The sequence below is a fragment of the Eleutherodactylus coqui genome, chromosome 6 (genome assembly GCF_035609145.1).
Source record: "Eleutherodactylus coqui strain aEleCoq1 chromosome 6, aEleCoq1.hap1, whole genome shotgun sequence".
NCBI classification, from domain to species: domain Eukaryota; kingdom Metazoa; phylum Chordata; class Amphibia; order Anura; family Eleutherodactylidae; genus Eleutherodactylus; species Eleutherodactylus coqui.
Window position 1 is genome coordinate 126,386,309 of NC_089842.1, and position 14,342 is coordinate 126,400,650.

At 42.5% G+C, this 14,342-nt stretch overlaps 1 protein-coding gene across 1 annotated transcript in view; it reads left to right on the forward strand.

The window, feature by feature from the left end:
* RPS6KA5 (ribosomal protein S6 kinase A5) overlaps window positions 1-13,994 on the forward strand; it is a 66,218-nt gene extending 52,224 nt beyond the window's left edge. The window contains exons 13-17 of the mRNA XM_066607562.1: window positions 174-344; window positions 1,043-1,234; window positions 1,834-1,993; window positions 4,274-4,437; window positions 4,809-13,994. Coding sequence (XP_066463659.1) covers window positions 174-344; window positions 1,043-1,234; window positions 1,834-1,993; window positions 4,274-4,437; window positions 4,809-5,042 — 921 coding nt within the window. The 3' untranslated portion in view covers window positions 5,043-13,994. The remainder of the gene's footprint in view (window positions 1-173; window positions 345-1,042; window positions 1,235-1,833; window positions 1,994-4,273; window positions 4,438-4,808) is intronic.
* Window positions 13,995-14,342: the final 348 nt, after the last annotated feature.

The window sequence follows — 14,342 nt, forward strand, 5'->3', positions numbered from 1 at the left end:
TCATTCATAGGTGGAGACTTGAGACCCCTGCCCCTTCTCATGATCAGAGAGGGATCACACCAATTAGGCCCCCTCTTTCCATCAGACATTTGTCAAGTATTCTGTGGATAACTGATAAATTGCAGTGGTTTGTATGGATTTTCTCATCCCTTCTCTTCTGTACATTTTCTTAGCTTCACACATTTCTTGTGATGGAATTATTGAAAGGAGGAGAATTGTTTGAGCGTATCAAGAAGAAGAAATCTTTCAGCGAGTCTGAAGCCAGCCACATCATGCGCAAACTGGTTTCAGCAGTGAGCCATATGCACGATGTGGGTGTTGTACACAGGGACCTGAAACCAGAGGTACCAGTTTATATACGGAATGACCTGTATGGGACCGAATGTCTCTGCTGATTACTTTTATGTATATCGTTATAGGAGTTGGATCTGTGTTTTGTGATACCGAGCTCCAAGTCTCCTCCAAGATGCGTAATGAAATTCAGTCTGTAGTCAAAGCTAGAGGAATCTCTACCTGACTATATGGGGAGAAGTTGTATATTTGGAGCTGTGTATCAGAAAAAGCGCTTCAGTCACTATTAACCACATTGTGGGGTATTAATGGGTGATAGAAGGAATCACATCCTCCCGTCATCTGCTTACATGCTTCAGTTACTATTCATTGTGGCATGTAAGGGATTAACCTGCCAGAATTTGAGGTTTCTCCTCTCCTGGTGGTTAGAGCAGGAGCCCGGCTGTTAGTAGTTAGCAAAACCACGACCTTAAAAAGATGTATATGCCATTTTAAAGCGCATTAGAGAGGTCAGTAAAAGGTGTATTGTGGTCACTAAAGGGTTAAGATATGTTAATGAACTTAATAATCAACACAGAATTTTGATTCTATTTATAATATGCAGAAAAGCACAAATTTTAAAGTTCTCCAGTTGTATTAAAACTAGAAACTACAACTCCCCAGTGTGCTCTGACAGATTTATAATGTACCACTATTGAACTTTTCATGTTTCCTATTGTTTGATTTGTCTTTTTTTTTAATTTGCCCCCAGAATTTCCTATTCACAGATGAAAGCGACAATTCAGAAATAAAAATAATAGATTTCGGGTTTGCACGGTTAAAACCACCAGATAACCAGCCGCTTAAAACCCCCTGCTTCACTCTACATTACGCCGCACCAGAGCTCTTGAACGCCAATGGTTACGATGAATCATGTGACCTGTGGAGTCTTGGAGTCATTTTAGTAAGTTGAGGGGGGTAGACTGTGATAAACTTGCACGCCAAGTTCATATTAAGGTACAGACTTCTCTGAGCTCTTGAGTTAAACTGTAAAGTTTGATAAAATGCAGCATAAAGCTCTAAGTTTGTAATGTACTCCTTTGTTGAAACTTTATGGTGGGTCCCGTCCAGCAGCACAGTTTTACATTATGGCCGTCAGACTAAATAAGTATGTACTCCCCTTATGTATAGCCGTTTTGAACTCCTTTTTTCCTAAAAAAAAAAAAAAAAAAAAAAGGCCTGACAAATCTGAAGTTTTTGTTAGATAATTTAATTGTAACTTATTCTCAGTATCCGTAAGAGAAACCAAGTAATCTTGTAGATATGATACCTTTTAATGGCTAACAAAAAGTTATGATGTTATAGTGAGCTTTCAAACCTATTTAGGCTTTTTCCTCAGGCTAACTTTAAGTAGTTTTGAAAGCTCGCTATAACATCATGTCTTTTTGTTAGCCATTTAAAGGCATCATATCTACAAGATTACTTGGTTTATCTTACGGAGGACAATCGCATCTTGCTCTTGCTCTACTGGCTAACACGATACCAAACTTTTTTCTTTCTCAGTATACAATGCTGTCGGGTCAGGTGCCTTTCCAGTGTCATGAGAAGACCCTAATGTGCACCAGCGCTGAGGAAATCATGAAGAAAATTAAGCATGGTGACTTCTCTTTTGAAGGAGAAAGCTGGAAAAATGTGTCCCAGGAAGCAAAGGATTTAATACAAGGTACATATCCACCTACATTGTGACCTAGAAGTCAAAGATGCAGAGCTGAACCAGGTATGAATATACATTTAATCAGGATACTGCAGCCTTGATTAAGTAAAGAGCCCCGTCCATTACAGATAGAGCACAGTCCTTGTACCATCTCATTAAGGGCTGCAAGCTGATTGGTCAGACTTTGCTATTACTAACCCTGATCCATTCGTCAAGCGCAAGTCAAAAGGGTGTCCTTTTGGCTTCATTAGACATGTATACTTTGGTATATTGCAACAAAAGTTATGGAATAGCATAGTAGACTATGCTATTCCATAGAATGGTATACAGTAAAAAACACAGTATATATTGCTTATGCACTTGCCAAGCATATGACGTTAGATTAAATTCTTAAATGACATACAAATACAAGCAAAACTGTTATAACTAGAGATGAGCTAGCGTACTCGCTAAGGCAAATTACTCGAGCGAGTATTGCCATTTTCGAGTACAGCGGGGAGGAACACGGGGGAGATCTCTCTCTTCCCCCCCCCCCCCCCCCTCCCCCATGCTCACTCCCGCAACTCACCGCTCACCCCTCCGGCCCCCGAATCCTTTGGCACGAGCCGGCATGTACTCGAAAATGGCAATACTCACTTGCGTAATTTGCCTTAGCGAGTACACTCGCTCATCTCTAGTTATAACATAAAAGGGAGAAAAACAGTAGACCTCATACTTACAATAGTCTTAGTCTTTTTTTTGCTTTCTTGAATTTAGGAGGAACAAGCCAGCCCTTAAAATGTGAACAACTTTCTGTTGTCCAAAACATGTTTTATAGCTCCAGTCTTGAGAGAGACACACATGCATACTGCATGCAAATGTAATTTTTCCCTCGCATCACTTCTGGGATGCAGGGATCCTCCGGCGCGGCTGTCACAGCTGCAGCAGAGGATCGCTGAGTTCTCCCATTTTCACCATATCACATTTGTTACACTCATGTCCAGCAGACATTTGCCATTAGCAATTCTATTGGTTTCACAGGAAACTGGACTGGAAACGCCACTCTTTTAGATTGCCTTTAACCATAGTACACGTATCGCATGTGATCCTTTTGCTATTATTAACGATGACCTATAGGCGCACACACGAGAACTAATGCCCTCATGTGTTTTGGCTGCAGTTTCTGTAGCAGCCTGTTTACACACTGCATTCATCTTTACAGACTGTGTAACTTTACCACAGATTATAGGTATTTCATGCACAGAACAAGACATAACATCATTCCCATCATTTAACTGTTGTGTGTCATTTTCATCAGAATGCAAATCCACAATCAATTTTCAATATTTAGTCCAGAAGACTTTTTAAGTCCATGCTGCACAACCTCAACAGATTTGAGTGGTCTCACCACTCCTAGGACTCTTCTCCTTGTTTGGCAGCATCTCCGGACATACTAACATCGCATCTTGGTCGCAGTTCAGATGACCACACAGCAAGTCTCTGCCCACCATCACCATAAAGACTTTATCAATTTTTCTGGTTTACAACAATTTGCATTTTGGCACCTCCAACACATCTCTCACACTCACCTTTTTAGTAAGCCCCTGCAGGTGAAGCCCAATCAGTCAGCACTAGAGATGAGCGAACGTACTTGTTTAGGGCGTTTGTGCACCGCTTTTTCCGAGTAACCGACTACTCGGGCGAAAAGATTCGGGAGGCGCCGGGGGTGAGTGGGGGGGTTGCAGTGTGGGGGGGGGGGGACAGCTCCCCCCTGTTCCCCACTGCTACCCCCGCTCCACCACGCCGCCCCCCCGAATTTTTTCGGTCGAGTAGTCAGTTACTCAGAAAAAGCGGTGCTCGAGTGCAAAAACGCCCTAAACGAGTAAGATCGCTCATCTCTAGTCAGCACCAAAGTAGAGAACACTGTGCCAACCATTCTGATGAAATGTGACCCCCTAGGATTATATATGGAAGGTCATGTAGGCAGCCTGGTTAGATACGGCAGTGGAGAAGGAGCCATAAGTAGAGGACAGGACTTGTTCTTCCCCTGACCGGAGAGTCCCTCCCCTGCTAGTCAGCATCTATGAGTTGCTGCCCGTATCAGGCCAGCCAAAGTAAAGGCAGGATAGGGAAGGGGAAAGCGGGATCGAGAACAGTAAAAGAAGAGCAGGTGGAGGAATACAGTGGAGAGGGAGCTGAATGTAAGTTTTCTTCGTCTTGTACCCCTTTATATTATTATTTATCTTTGCACCCGGGGCACATCCCCAGATACTGCTCTGCATATTTTAACTTTTTTTTTCTTCTCCCCAGGGCTTCTTACTGTAGATCCAAATAAAAGAATCAAGATGTCTACCCTGAGGTATAACGAATGGCTTCAGAATGGCAGCCAGTTATCCTCCAACCCACTCATGACCCCTGATGTCCTGGGCTCAGCCGGAGCATCGGTGCACACTCATGTGAAAGCCACATTTCATGTAAGATTACATCTAAGGTTACATTATATAGCTAGATGACGGCCATTGTGGATGACAAAATGTTTACAACACAATGTCCTACATCCCATTATGATATGTTGTCTTGTCTGCTCTTTACAACCAGCGTCCTAGTATCAGAACATTGGTGGTATCAAGGGGCAGGTTACGGCAGCTATGGCAGGGCTTAGGATACAGTGGGATTGCAGTATAATAACTAGTACTGTGCAGAAGGCACGGGTCTGGAGGTTTTACTCCAATAATGGTCTCCATTGTTGCTTGCGCTGTGACGGGAGGAAGCGGCAGGTTTGTTGAGCTCTACAGGCCCCTGCCTGCTTATCTCATAAAGCTGCTAAACTTATTTCTCTCCGCAGGCCTTCAACAAGTACAAGCGGGAAGGTTTCCTCCTCCAGAACGTTGATAAGGCCCCCCTGGCCAAGCGCAGGATGATGAAAAAGACCAGCACAAGCACAGAGACCCGAAGCAGCTCCAGCGAGAGTTCCCACTCCTCCCACTCCCATGGTAAAACCTCTCCATCAAAGACTGTGCAGCCAGCCAGCCACAGTGACAGCAATAATCCCGACACTATCTTCCAGTTCACAGACTAGAGATAGCCCAGAAGAGACCAGAACGCGTGGGTTCTGTGCTACAGAACGCCACTTGTGGGCTTGCAAGCAATTAGCCATTCTCTATTCATACGAACCATTTGGTGCTGCAAGGGCTTATGGGAGTGGGGTGGGGGGTGTGGTAACTTTGGCATGGAAGCACTAACTAGTGATGCTGTGAATACCCCCCTTTCCTTTTCTCTCCTGCTCAGGAGTGAGAAGTTTTAAGATCTTGTAAGGGCTGCTGCGGACAATCGCATATCTCGCCTTAATTAACCCCTTGGCTGCTTGGAAGGAAAGCATTTAACTTGAAAGGTTTGACCTGCCCACCAGGAACGTGCTGTCACAGCATTGTGGCTTTTATTTGCGTATGTAATACGGCAGGCCTATGCAACCTTTGGCTCTCCAGCAGTCACCGAGGGCATGCTGAGACTTGTGGTTCTATTACTCACCCTTCCTTAGAGATTTTAGTATGTTGTACTGTGAAAGGTGGTACTCTTTAAATCCTTTGTGCTCAGCCTATCATAGTCCTTGATTTCAAGTAGAGCCCAAACTAACGAGTTTCCAGCACATACCGCTCGTTATCCCGCTCTCCTATTTTAATCAGTTTTCTCTCTTTTTTAATGATTACGAGACTGCACTTGGACATGGTTTAGGTGACTCCTGCAGGCATTAGCTGGGGAGCAATTATTTTTTTAATTGCTTTCTGTGAACTTGCAAGTGAAATTTGAGTTTGGTTTAAGAATCAGGAGTAATGGACGTGAGAAACCCAAATGTTTAGAGGTTTCTGGAAAGGTTCAATTGTTTTTAATGTTCGGAGTGTTTTCCACTGTGAGTTTACTGCACTAGATATGGAAAATCTTATTGTAGGGGTACAGGACGTCGCTCCATCCTGCCTCATTTTTATACATAAATCTGACTTGAAGCTTTTATACTGTAGCGGATGAGGAATTCAGAGTATCGGCTATTCATATATATCGAGCGTTCGGCTCGTGTCCTGTGACCCTCTTTTTGTGTAATTTGTCCCATCGGTATCATGTTTTATGCAATAGATCATGTATTTAAGTCCACCCTTTAGGCTTAGCCTAGAGTTTGCTGTCCTTTCTGTGAGTCCTGGCTTTTTCAGATCCCAGTTGTAGCTTTCTTTGGAAATGCGCTTTTGTAACTCCTACTATAGGGTCTACCCTGCTCTGTTTATTGTAACTTCAGTCTGATTTTGGATATGTTATATTTTAGAAGAAGGAAATGGATTTGGCATACTACCACTTAAGACTTTTTTTATTCTGCTTCTTTATCAAGGCCTTCCTTGAATCACAAAGTAAAACGGGCAAGGTAATTTTAGTTGGCGGTATTGCCACCATTATTGCAAGGGACATAAATGAACAATATGGGCATGTGGCTTGCCGCTTAGAGCTGTTCTCCCATTGAAACCTTTTGGATCATGTGACTGGGAGCACTGGAATCTCTATTCATTTAAAGGCATCTGTTAATATAAGGAACCCGTCAAAAGGCCAGTCTTCTGTAAACAAAGCTCAATCCTTGTATAATGAAAACTTCTGCAACTTTCTAATAGACTCTAGGGCTAATTAACCCTTCCCAATCCAATTTTGGATTCAGGGTTTTCTAAAAGGCTCTCTCTTTTTGCTGTTATACAACGGTGCCATCTGCTGGATAAAGCCAGTGTTTGTGCGCCAGAGAGGCTCCGACAGAGGAGTGGATGGCAATAGACGGTAAGAATACCCAGTCGGACGTCTTCTGACATTGGAGCTGTACAAGCTTCAATCAGAATGTAGGAAGACGTCAGACAGGGGAATGGAATGGGTTAATCATTTGTTTTGTGACTATTTTTGGCATTATTTGTGCCTTTTTAATTCTTTTGCAAGTTTGTGCCTGATTTTTTTTTCCGTATTCTGGCACCTGATTTTGACTCTTTTATGTAATGTCCAGTATTATATTGTTTGTCAGGGAAACATCAATGGTTTAGTTGGAGTATGTTTTTAGGGTATATTTATCATTTGTGACTTTAAAAACACATATATTTTTTGTGCAGGCCCACTTCAGTGCTGTACTTTTTGTGTGCTGATTTATGAAAGACCTAATTGAAGTCTGTTTTTATATAGCAACATAGTATATAAGGCAGAAGAAAGACCATCCAGTTCCCTACAATGTTAATCCAGAAGAAGGCCAAAAACAGCAGTTTTTTTTTCCCTTCGCCACATCAAAATGTGACAAATGTATAAAACTGTTGCATGATATTTGATACATTTGTTGCAGTTGTGTAAAGAAGTGGTGCACAACAAAAATTATTCCTCTTATGAAAAATCAGCCTTGTTGTGTTTCACTTCCTCACCAATGTCAAGAGCTCTGTCTGCTGTCAGTAAATGTGGACATTTTTTCAGACACCTAGGCGTGCTCATACATCTGCAGCTTGAGTCTAGGCAAACTACTGTAGCATTGACCTATAGACTGATTGGTCTTGCGCATGTTGATGTATTGTAAAAAAAATAGCAGTTGCATGAACAAGAAAGCCAGGATGTGTTTTTATTCACTGACCGCAAGTTGAGAAAATAGTAAAGTCAAATTATGTAAGAGTTGCACAACTTTTCACTATGCAAAGATTAAGCATACATTACTGAAGACTAGGCAACCCCTGTAAAGAGTAACTACACTTTCAGCAAACTTTTGATATGTCATAGAAATATGTCAAAAGTCTTGATCAGTGGAGGTCCAGCTGCTGAGATCTCAACTCTGATGGCTGGAATGAGGGGGCTGCAGTGCCGTGCCCCCCTCAGCTGTCTTTGTTGGTTTTTGGCTGAAGACTGCCCGCATATAGGTGCATAGAAAGCTCTATACACCTCTATGAGGCTGCCTGAAGCAGACGAAAATCAGCAAAGATCAATTGAGGGGGCACAGCGCTCAAGTGACTGTTGCAGCCCGCTCATTCCAGTGATCAGTGGGGCATATTGCCAGAATAGACCTGATCCATTGAGTTCTTTGTTACTCCTAAAGTGCTGGTGGCTAGGGTCTTAAAATCTAGCTTGCCCTATATGCAACTAGTGTGCTTTGCTTGTCACTAACCTATCTTGGCAAGTCCGAAAATCCAAGAAGACTCATAAGTCAGCATCTCTGCACCAAGAAAACAGAGTATGCCATGCAGAAGTTCCTTGGGCTTTTTCTGCTTTGGACTGGGTAAATGGACTTGGTGAAGGCTACACCTGCTATTTCATTACACCACACCCTTGTGGGGTATGTAGTAGTTGCACACACCCCAGTGAGCTCTCGTCTCCTGCCGATGACCTAATTTCAAGTCCACTGTCCTAGTAACAGATGCACAGCATGGTAACACTATATGTGCTGGTACCTCCCTTTACTTTATAGAGGGCATCTCATGCAGCAAATCCTAATTCTGCTCAGACGATCGGACCCTCTATAACCCAGTTACAGCGTGATACGAGACTCCTGCTCCATTCCAGCAGTAATTTATATGTGCGATTTTTAACCTTTGTAGTTTTATAAAGATGTGTACAGCAAGAGAACACAAAGAAGATGGGAAGAAAAATCTACTGAACTCTCCTGTTTCTTAGCAAAAGAGTCATCTATTTTTATAGAGCAAAATTTGTAGCTGAGAAATAAGGAATTAAAATATATATAATATATACAATATATGTATTTTACCAGGGTACAAACGATAGGTGGTAGAAAGAGGGTATTCCCTGGGGAACACTGTTTTTGTTAGGACCCCATTCCAGGCATCATGCAGGTCTTTGAGAGGAGTAGGAGGTTCGCTCTGTATTCCATACACTACTTGGAAACTGGATGAGACCTGGAAGTGTATGACAAGTAATGTATTGGACTCTCATTTGCAGACATTGACTTACCTGCAGCCTCTAGGGAACCAAACAGCTGCTTGAAGTGCAGAATAGGTCCTGGCAGGCGTCTTGGAGTTGCATTCAGTTGAGTTGTGCTTTGCCGTTTGACCTTTTTGTCCTGTTTTTACCTTCGGGCTCTTTATTAAAGTTACAGGTTGTCAAACTGCGGCATTGTATGTGATGATTTGCCGCTTCAGCTCAGGGTGTCCCTTATATTGATGATGTATGTTATTAGGGGAAAGGACAGTCAGGCTTATGATGGATCTATAAAGTGATATTCTGTTACCAGCCTTTCGGATGTGAAGAAAAGTGACTTTTTCGTGTTGAGTGAGAATGCAAACTGGAACTCTGCTCCAAAACGTCTTCCTCCTTCCCTCCTCAGGATTAGCGTTTATATTCTATTCTGGTGAAGAGTTGGAATCTATAGAGTTACTTTGTAAATATTTAGCTTCCCTTACCATTCTGGAGTTCCATTACATCTTCTGCTCCAGTCACACTCAGAGCTGGGTTCACTAGTCTGCTACTTACCCTGTCCAGCAAGAACAACTCCTTATTATAATATTGGCTGTGAATGCAGTTTTGAATGTGACTGGAGGATGTTCTTAAAAATATTTAAAGCAAAGCATTTGCAAAGAGACTCATTTTATGTTGAATTATACTGAGAAAAATTGTAACTTATTTGGATTCTTTTTGAAGAATCTGTGTTCTATTTATACAACTTTGGCGTAACGCTCAATGTCTTTTAAAATCTTGCGTCTTGCATTAATAATAGCGTTCGGTACGTTTTTACTCTGATGAATAACCCCTACATCAAAGGGTGTACATGGGGTGCTACTTACAAAAATCTAAAGGGAAGGGCCTCATTATGATGGTTTACAGCACCCTCATGCCAGGACTGCAGGGCTTAGAGCGTCCCACCGCTTAAGGGGAGCATTTTTGATCGCCAAGAAGAGAAGATAGCCACTGATCCCCAGTGCTAGAGCAATGATTTCTGAGTAATCAGCCACTTATTTATGGTGGAGAGAGGGAAGGGGGTGCAGTTAGTGAGCGTTCCTTTTATCTCCGGCTTTACAGAACAGGTTTACCTTGTATCTTACATCTCAATTGTTACATTTTGTCTTATAAGGGACACTTAACACTACTTGAAACAGTCAGTGGATCATTGGTGGTCAAAAGATAGGGAAAGAAAGAGTTTACTGCCTTGGAATTCTTGCGACATTCTTAGAGATACCTTGCTAAATATTTTCAAGGATTGATTAGGATTCTAGGTTTATCAAAGGGACTTTATCATCAGAAAGCAACATATTATATTCACTGTTTTTATATGCAAATTTTTTTTATTTTTTTTTTTGCAACTTGACTGTGAAAAACAATAGTAATGAAATATTGAAGTTCTCATATCAGACAGTAGATGTAAGCAGATGAGATTTTGCTTTAGGTCAGTTTCAGACAAGCATATTGTTACATGACTGTAATATGTATCCTTAATAAGGACGTGGGACAGATGACAGCAACCACATTTTATTGCTATCTGATCTGTATTTGCAGTCATGGCTTTTATTTTCTACTGAGCAAATACTGATCTGTATTTGCCCAGTAGACAATAATATGAATGAATGCAAATATAGAGGCAAAAACAGACAAAAATAGCGAATGCTGTGTTTTTAAAACGTGGTCCTGAAAAACACGGCCGTGTGAGTATAGACCTAAATTTTATATTTGCTCCATATTCTGGTCTGTAAAACATAGACCAAATATGGAGTAAACAATAATCTTATCGGGAAGCTGCCTTAAGAAAAAAACGTTTTCAGCTGCTGTGAAGACTGAATTATCATGATTAGGTGATTAACAGTGACAAGATGGTAGCTCTTAATTGCTTGTACCTAGATCAGTGTATTCCAACCTTTCAGCCCAGTGAAAGAGGCACGAAGACTTCGGAGGTGAGAGGGAGCATGGTATGTTTTAAGTCAGCTGTGGAAGCGCAGCTGATTTCAGAGTCCATATCCACACCAATGGTGCATATTTTGACTCTGTGTCTTTTGCAGAAATGTTGCAGATTTTGCCACGCAAAACATACAGTAAGGGCGCATTCAGTGATCTGAGCTCCTGCCCCCTCTCTGCCGACTCTCCGCCCCTCTGCACTATTTTCAATGAGAGGAGGTGAGACGGAGGCGGGCCTAAGTCCCATGAATTAGCCCCGCCCCCTTCCCACCTCTCCTCATTGAAAATAGTGCAGGGGGGTAGAGAGGGGGCGGGAGCTCAGAGCACTGCTCCCGGCTCTTCCAGCCTCCACCCCCTGCAGAGAGAGACGCCGTATATCGGCCGGTATACGGTCGTCTGAATGCGTCCTAAGGCTGGGTCCCCATGGGGCTGATTTGCTGCGGAATGTCTACCTTTTCTTGTGGGTTTTATCACATATTTTTGTGCGGAATTCATCCCCTCATTGAGAACAGGTGAATTCTGTAGCAGAAGCGGCGATAAAATTGATACACTGAATTAAATTCTGCACTGCGTGTAAAATCCCGCACAGGTTTATGTAGATTTTTTTCACAGCTTGTAGATGAGATTTTCAAAATCTCATCCACTTTAATGTCCACTGTATCTGCCCTGTATGGACCCAGCCTAAAGGGTTCTCCAGGCAGCGTCCGCCAGGATACAGCGGGGTTGGTGAGAAAGCCCTGTGTAGTGTCTGGCACTCGTAATTGCAGGCGCAGCTCTTATTGAAATCAATGGGAGCTGTGCTTGTAATTACAGGCTGGGGTCCTATTGATTCCAATGAGAGCTGCGCCTGCAATTACAAGCAATGGCCACTACATGGGTCAGAGCAGCGCTTTCCCTCTAACCCTGGTTGGTGGTGCCTGGAGAACCCATTTAAAGTTGGCTGAGTTATTCCAAGCCTGGGGGCCACAGTGCCCCAATTGGGAATCACTGACCTAGAAAGTTGCAATATCAGCCGACATATACTGTTAGCCCCAGTCTATTGCTCCCTGTTATCAGACATGTCCGTTATTAGTTATGAGGAGTTGAAATGCAAAGTCAATTAGAAAGTTGCAGAGTTTTATTTACAAAACACAGTTGCAGAATTGTAATATCTTGGGATGGGATGTGGACATGTGTTTTTATTTTGTAGCAGACAGAGGCCTTTTTTTCCTGCAGAAGTGCATGCAGGCATTACAGTCTGTCCCACCATCTACCCCTCCTGTAGCTGTGGCTCCCTGAACTGTTTTTGAGGGCCCTGTCATGACACTATGTATATAATCACTGACCACCCTCTTTACAGTAGAAGAGGCAGCTGGCAACTTCACACTTAACCTTTTCCAATCCACTGTCTGACCTCCTGAAGACATTATAATTTAAGGCTGTACAGCTCCGATGTTGGAGGACATCCGTCGGGGTTCTCTTACTGTATATTGCCAGCCTCCCTGCTGTCGGAGCCTATTTAACGTGTCACCTCATGCAGTACTGGCTTTAGCCAGCAGATAGCGCCATTGTATAACGGCAGAAAAAGAGTAAAATAGTTCGTAAGGCTGAATGAAGACAATGTCCATCTAGTCCAGCCTGTCTAGCCTCCTGTTTTGTTGATCCAGAGGAAGGCAAAAAACCCCAAGAGCAGAAGCAGAGTAAGCCCCTTAGGACAACAAATTTGATTGGAAAGGGTTAATGGTTCATATCGTGGAAGCACTGAGTGACACCACTTCTTATTAGCTTGTGATTTGTCATAAAAACATGGAATCTAAAAACAATGGCTGCGCGTCTGTAAGCTTAAACCCCCAACAGCTCCTATACCAATTCATTTTCAAATGGAGGTCCCCAGAGAGAAATTTAGATAAATTGAGATTTGAGACCTCTGCATTCTTGAGATTGTCATTGTTCATTGTCCCGGCTCATGGACCGCTCTCGTAGTATATCTTTCATGTCTCTATGGCAAGACATAGGGCAAAAAAAGAAGGAAAAAAAATGTTGAAATTCTCTTTAAGGTGCACTCGCATGTCACTGATCTGCTGCAGATTTTGGTGTAGATCTACAGCAGATTCCATCTAGGTTTTTATTTTAATTCAATTGAAAGGGGAAAACCTGCTGCAGATCCACAGCAAATAAGCAACATGTGAACACACCCTTAGGCCCCCTGTCTACGGGCGTTGCGGTAACCGCCGCCCGGGAGCTGGAGCCGCAGACGAATCTCCACCGGTCAGCCTAATCTGATAGATAGGCTGACTGCGGAGAATTGGGGCAATTCGCAGCATGTTGCAAATTGCTGGCCGCGAGCGGAGAATCACAGTAGTTCTCCGCTCGTGGACACGGGCTGGCGCTTTCCATAGCAATGCTATGGAAAGCTTCAGACGGCGTGATTCGCCGGCGATTTACCGCCGGTGAAATCGCTGCTGTGGACAGGGGGCCTTAACCATTCAGCAGAGACCGCCAGCTCATGAACATCTCTAGTAAGATACTCCACACAAAATAGCTGTCTTTGTCGAAAAGTAGCCGTCTGCTATATTCCAGGAGTGGTCATTTAGTGCAAATACAGAAGTATGGTCACACTTTTCAAGTAATCGCTGCCAGGCCTGAGCTCAGCAAGCAATACAATGAATCCTTAGTCTCTGCATCTTCTGTCCGTTGCCTCTTGTCCGTTACTATATTGGTATCTAGGACTCTTCTATTCTTTTGTATGTTTGCTTTGCCGCATGTATGAGATCTGCGTCACCCAGAAAGGGAGGTCATTATTGTTGCAATTTTTTTAATAAGGGAATTTATATGGGGATATTTATTGAGAATGTAAAGATTTTTGGTAAATGATTAACAGATAAAGAGCATTATATGTGAGATGTTTATTCTGTATTTTACACGTGTTCATGTCCCTTTAAGTGAAGGGATTTCTTGAATGAGTTGCATCAACTTGTAAAACCAGAGATTTTAAGAAAAAAAAAAAAGGTGAAGACGACGGCTATTTTAATGATGCATGTTGACTGAAGGGATAGTGGCGGGGAGATCTATGGTACAAACGGATTATATTGTGCAAGGCTTTGTGTGAGCAAATATAATACACATATTAAATCATTGTCATATTGCAAATAAATGTCTTCACGTCTCTTTAGTCTTTACTTTCATATATTTCACAAAAAAAAATATTGCATTACTGCTTTTTTACTGATTTGAGTAATTTTGTTTTCTCTTGATGTGACTGTATTAGCTGTCCTTTGGGAGCAAACAGTGGTTTTGTTCCATTCGACTGTCAGACATCTTTCCACTAACCTAACAGCTAGACTCTAAGTGTGTCACTGTCATACTATGCTAACAGGAAAACCACAATCATTATGAATGCAGCTCTCGCTGTGACTAGAGTATAAAGTGTTACCTCAAGGTCAGTAACTCAAAAGGCTTTTTCGTTGCATCATACCTTATCCAGGTTATGCCCCTTTACCCACAAACATCTTGA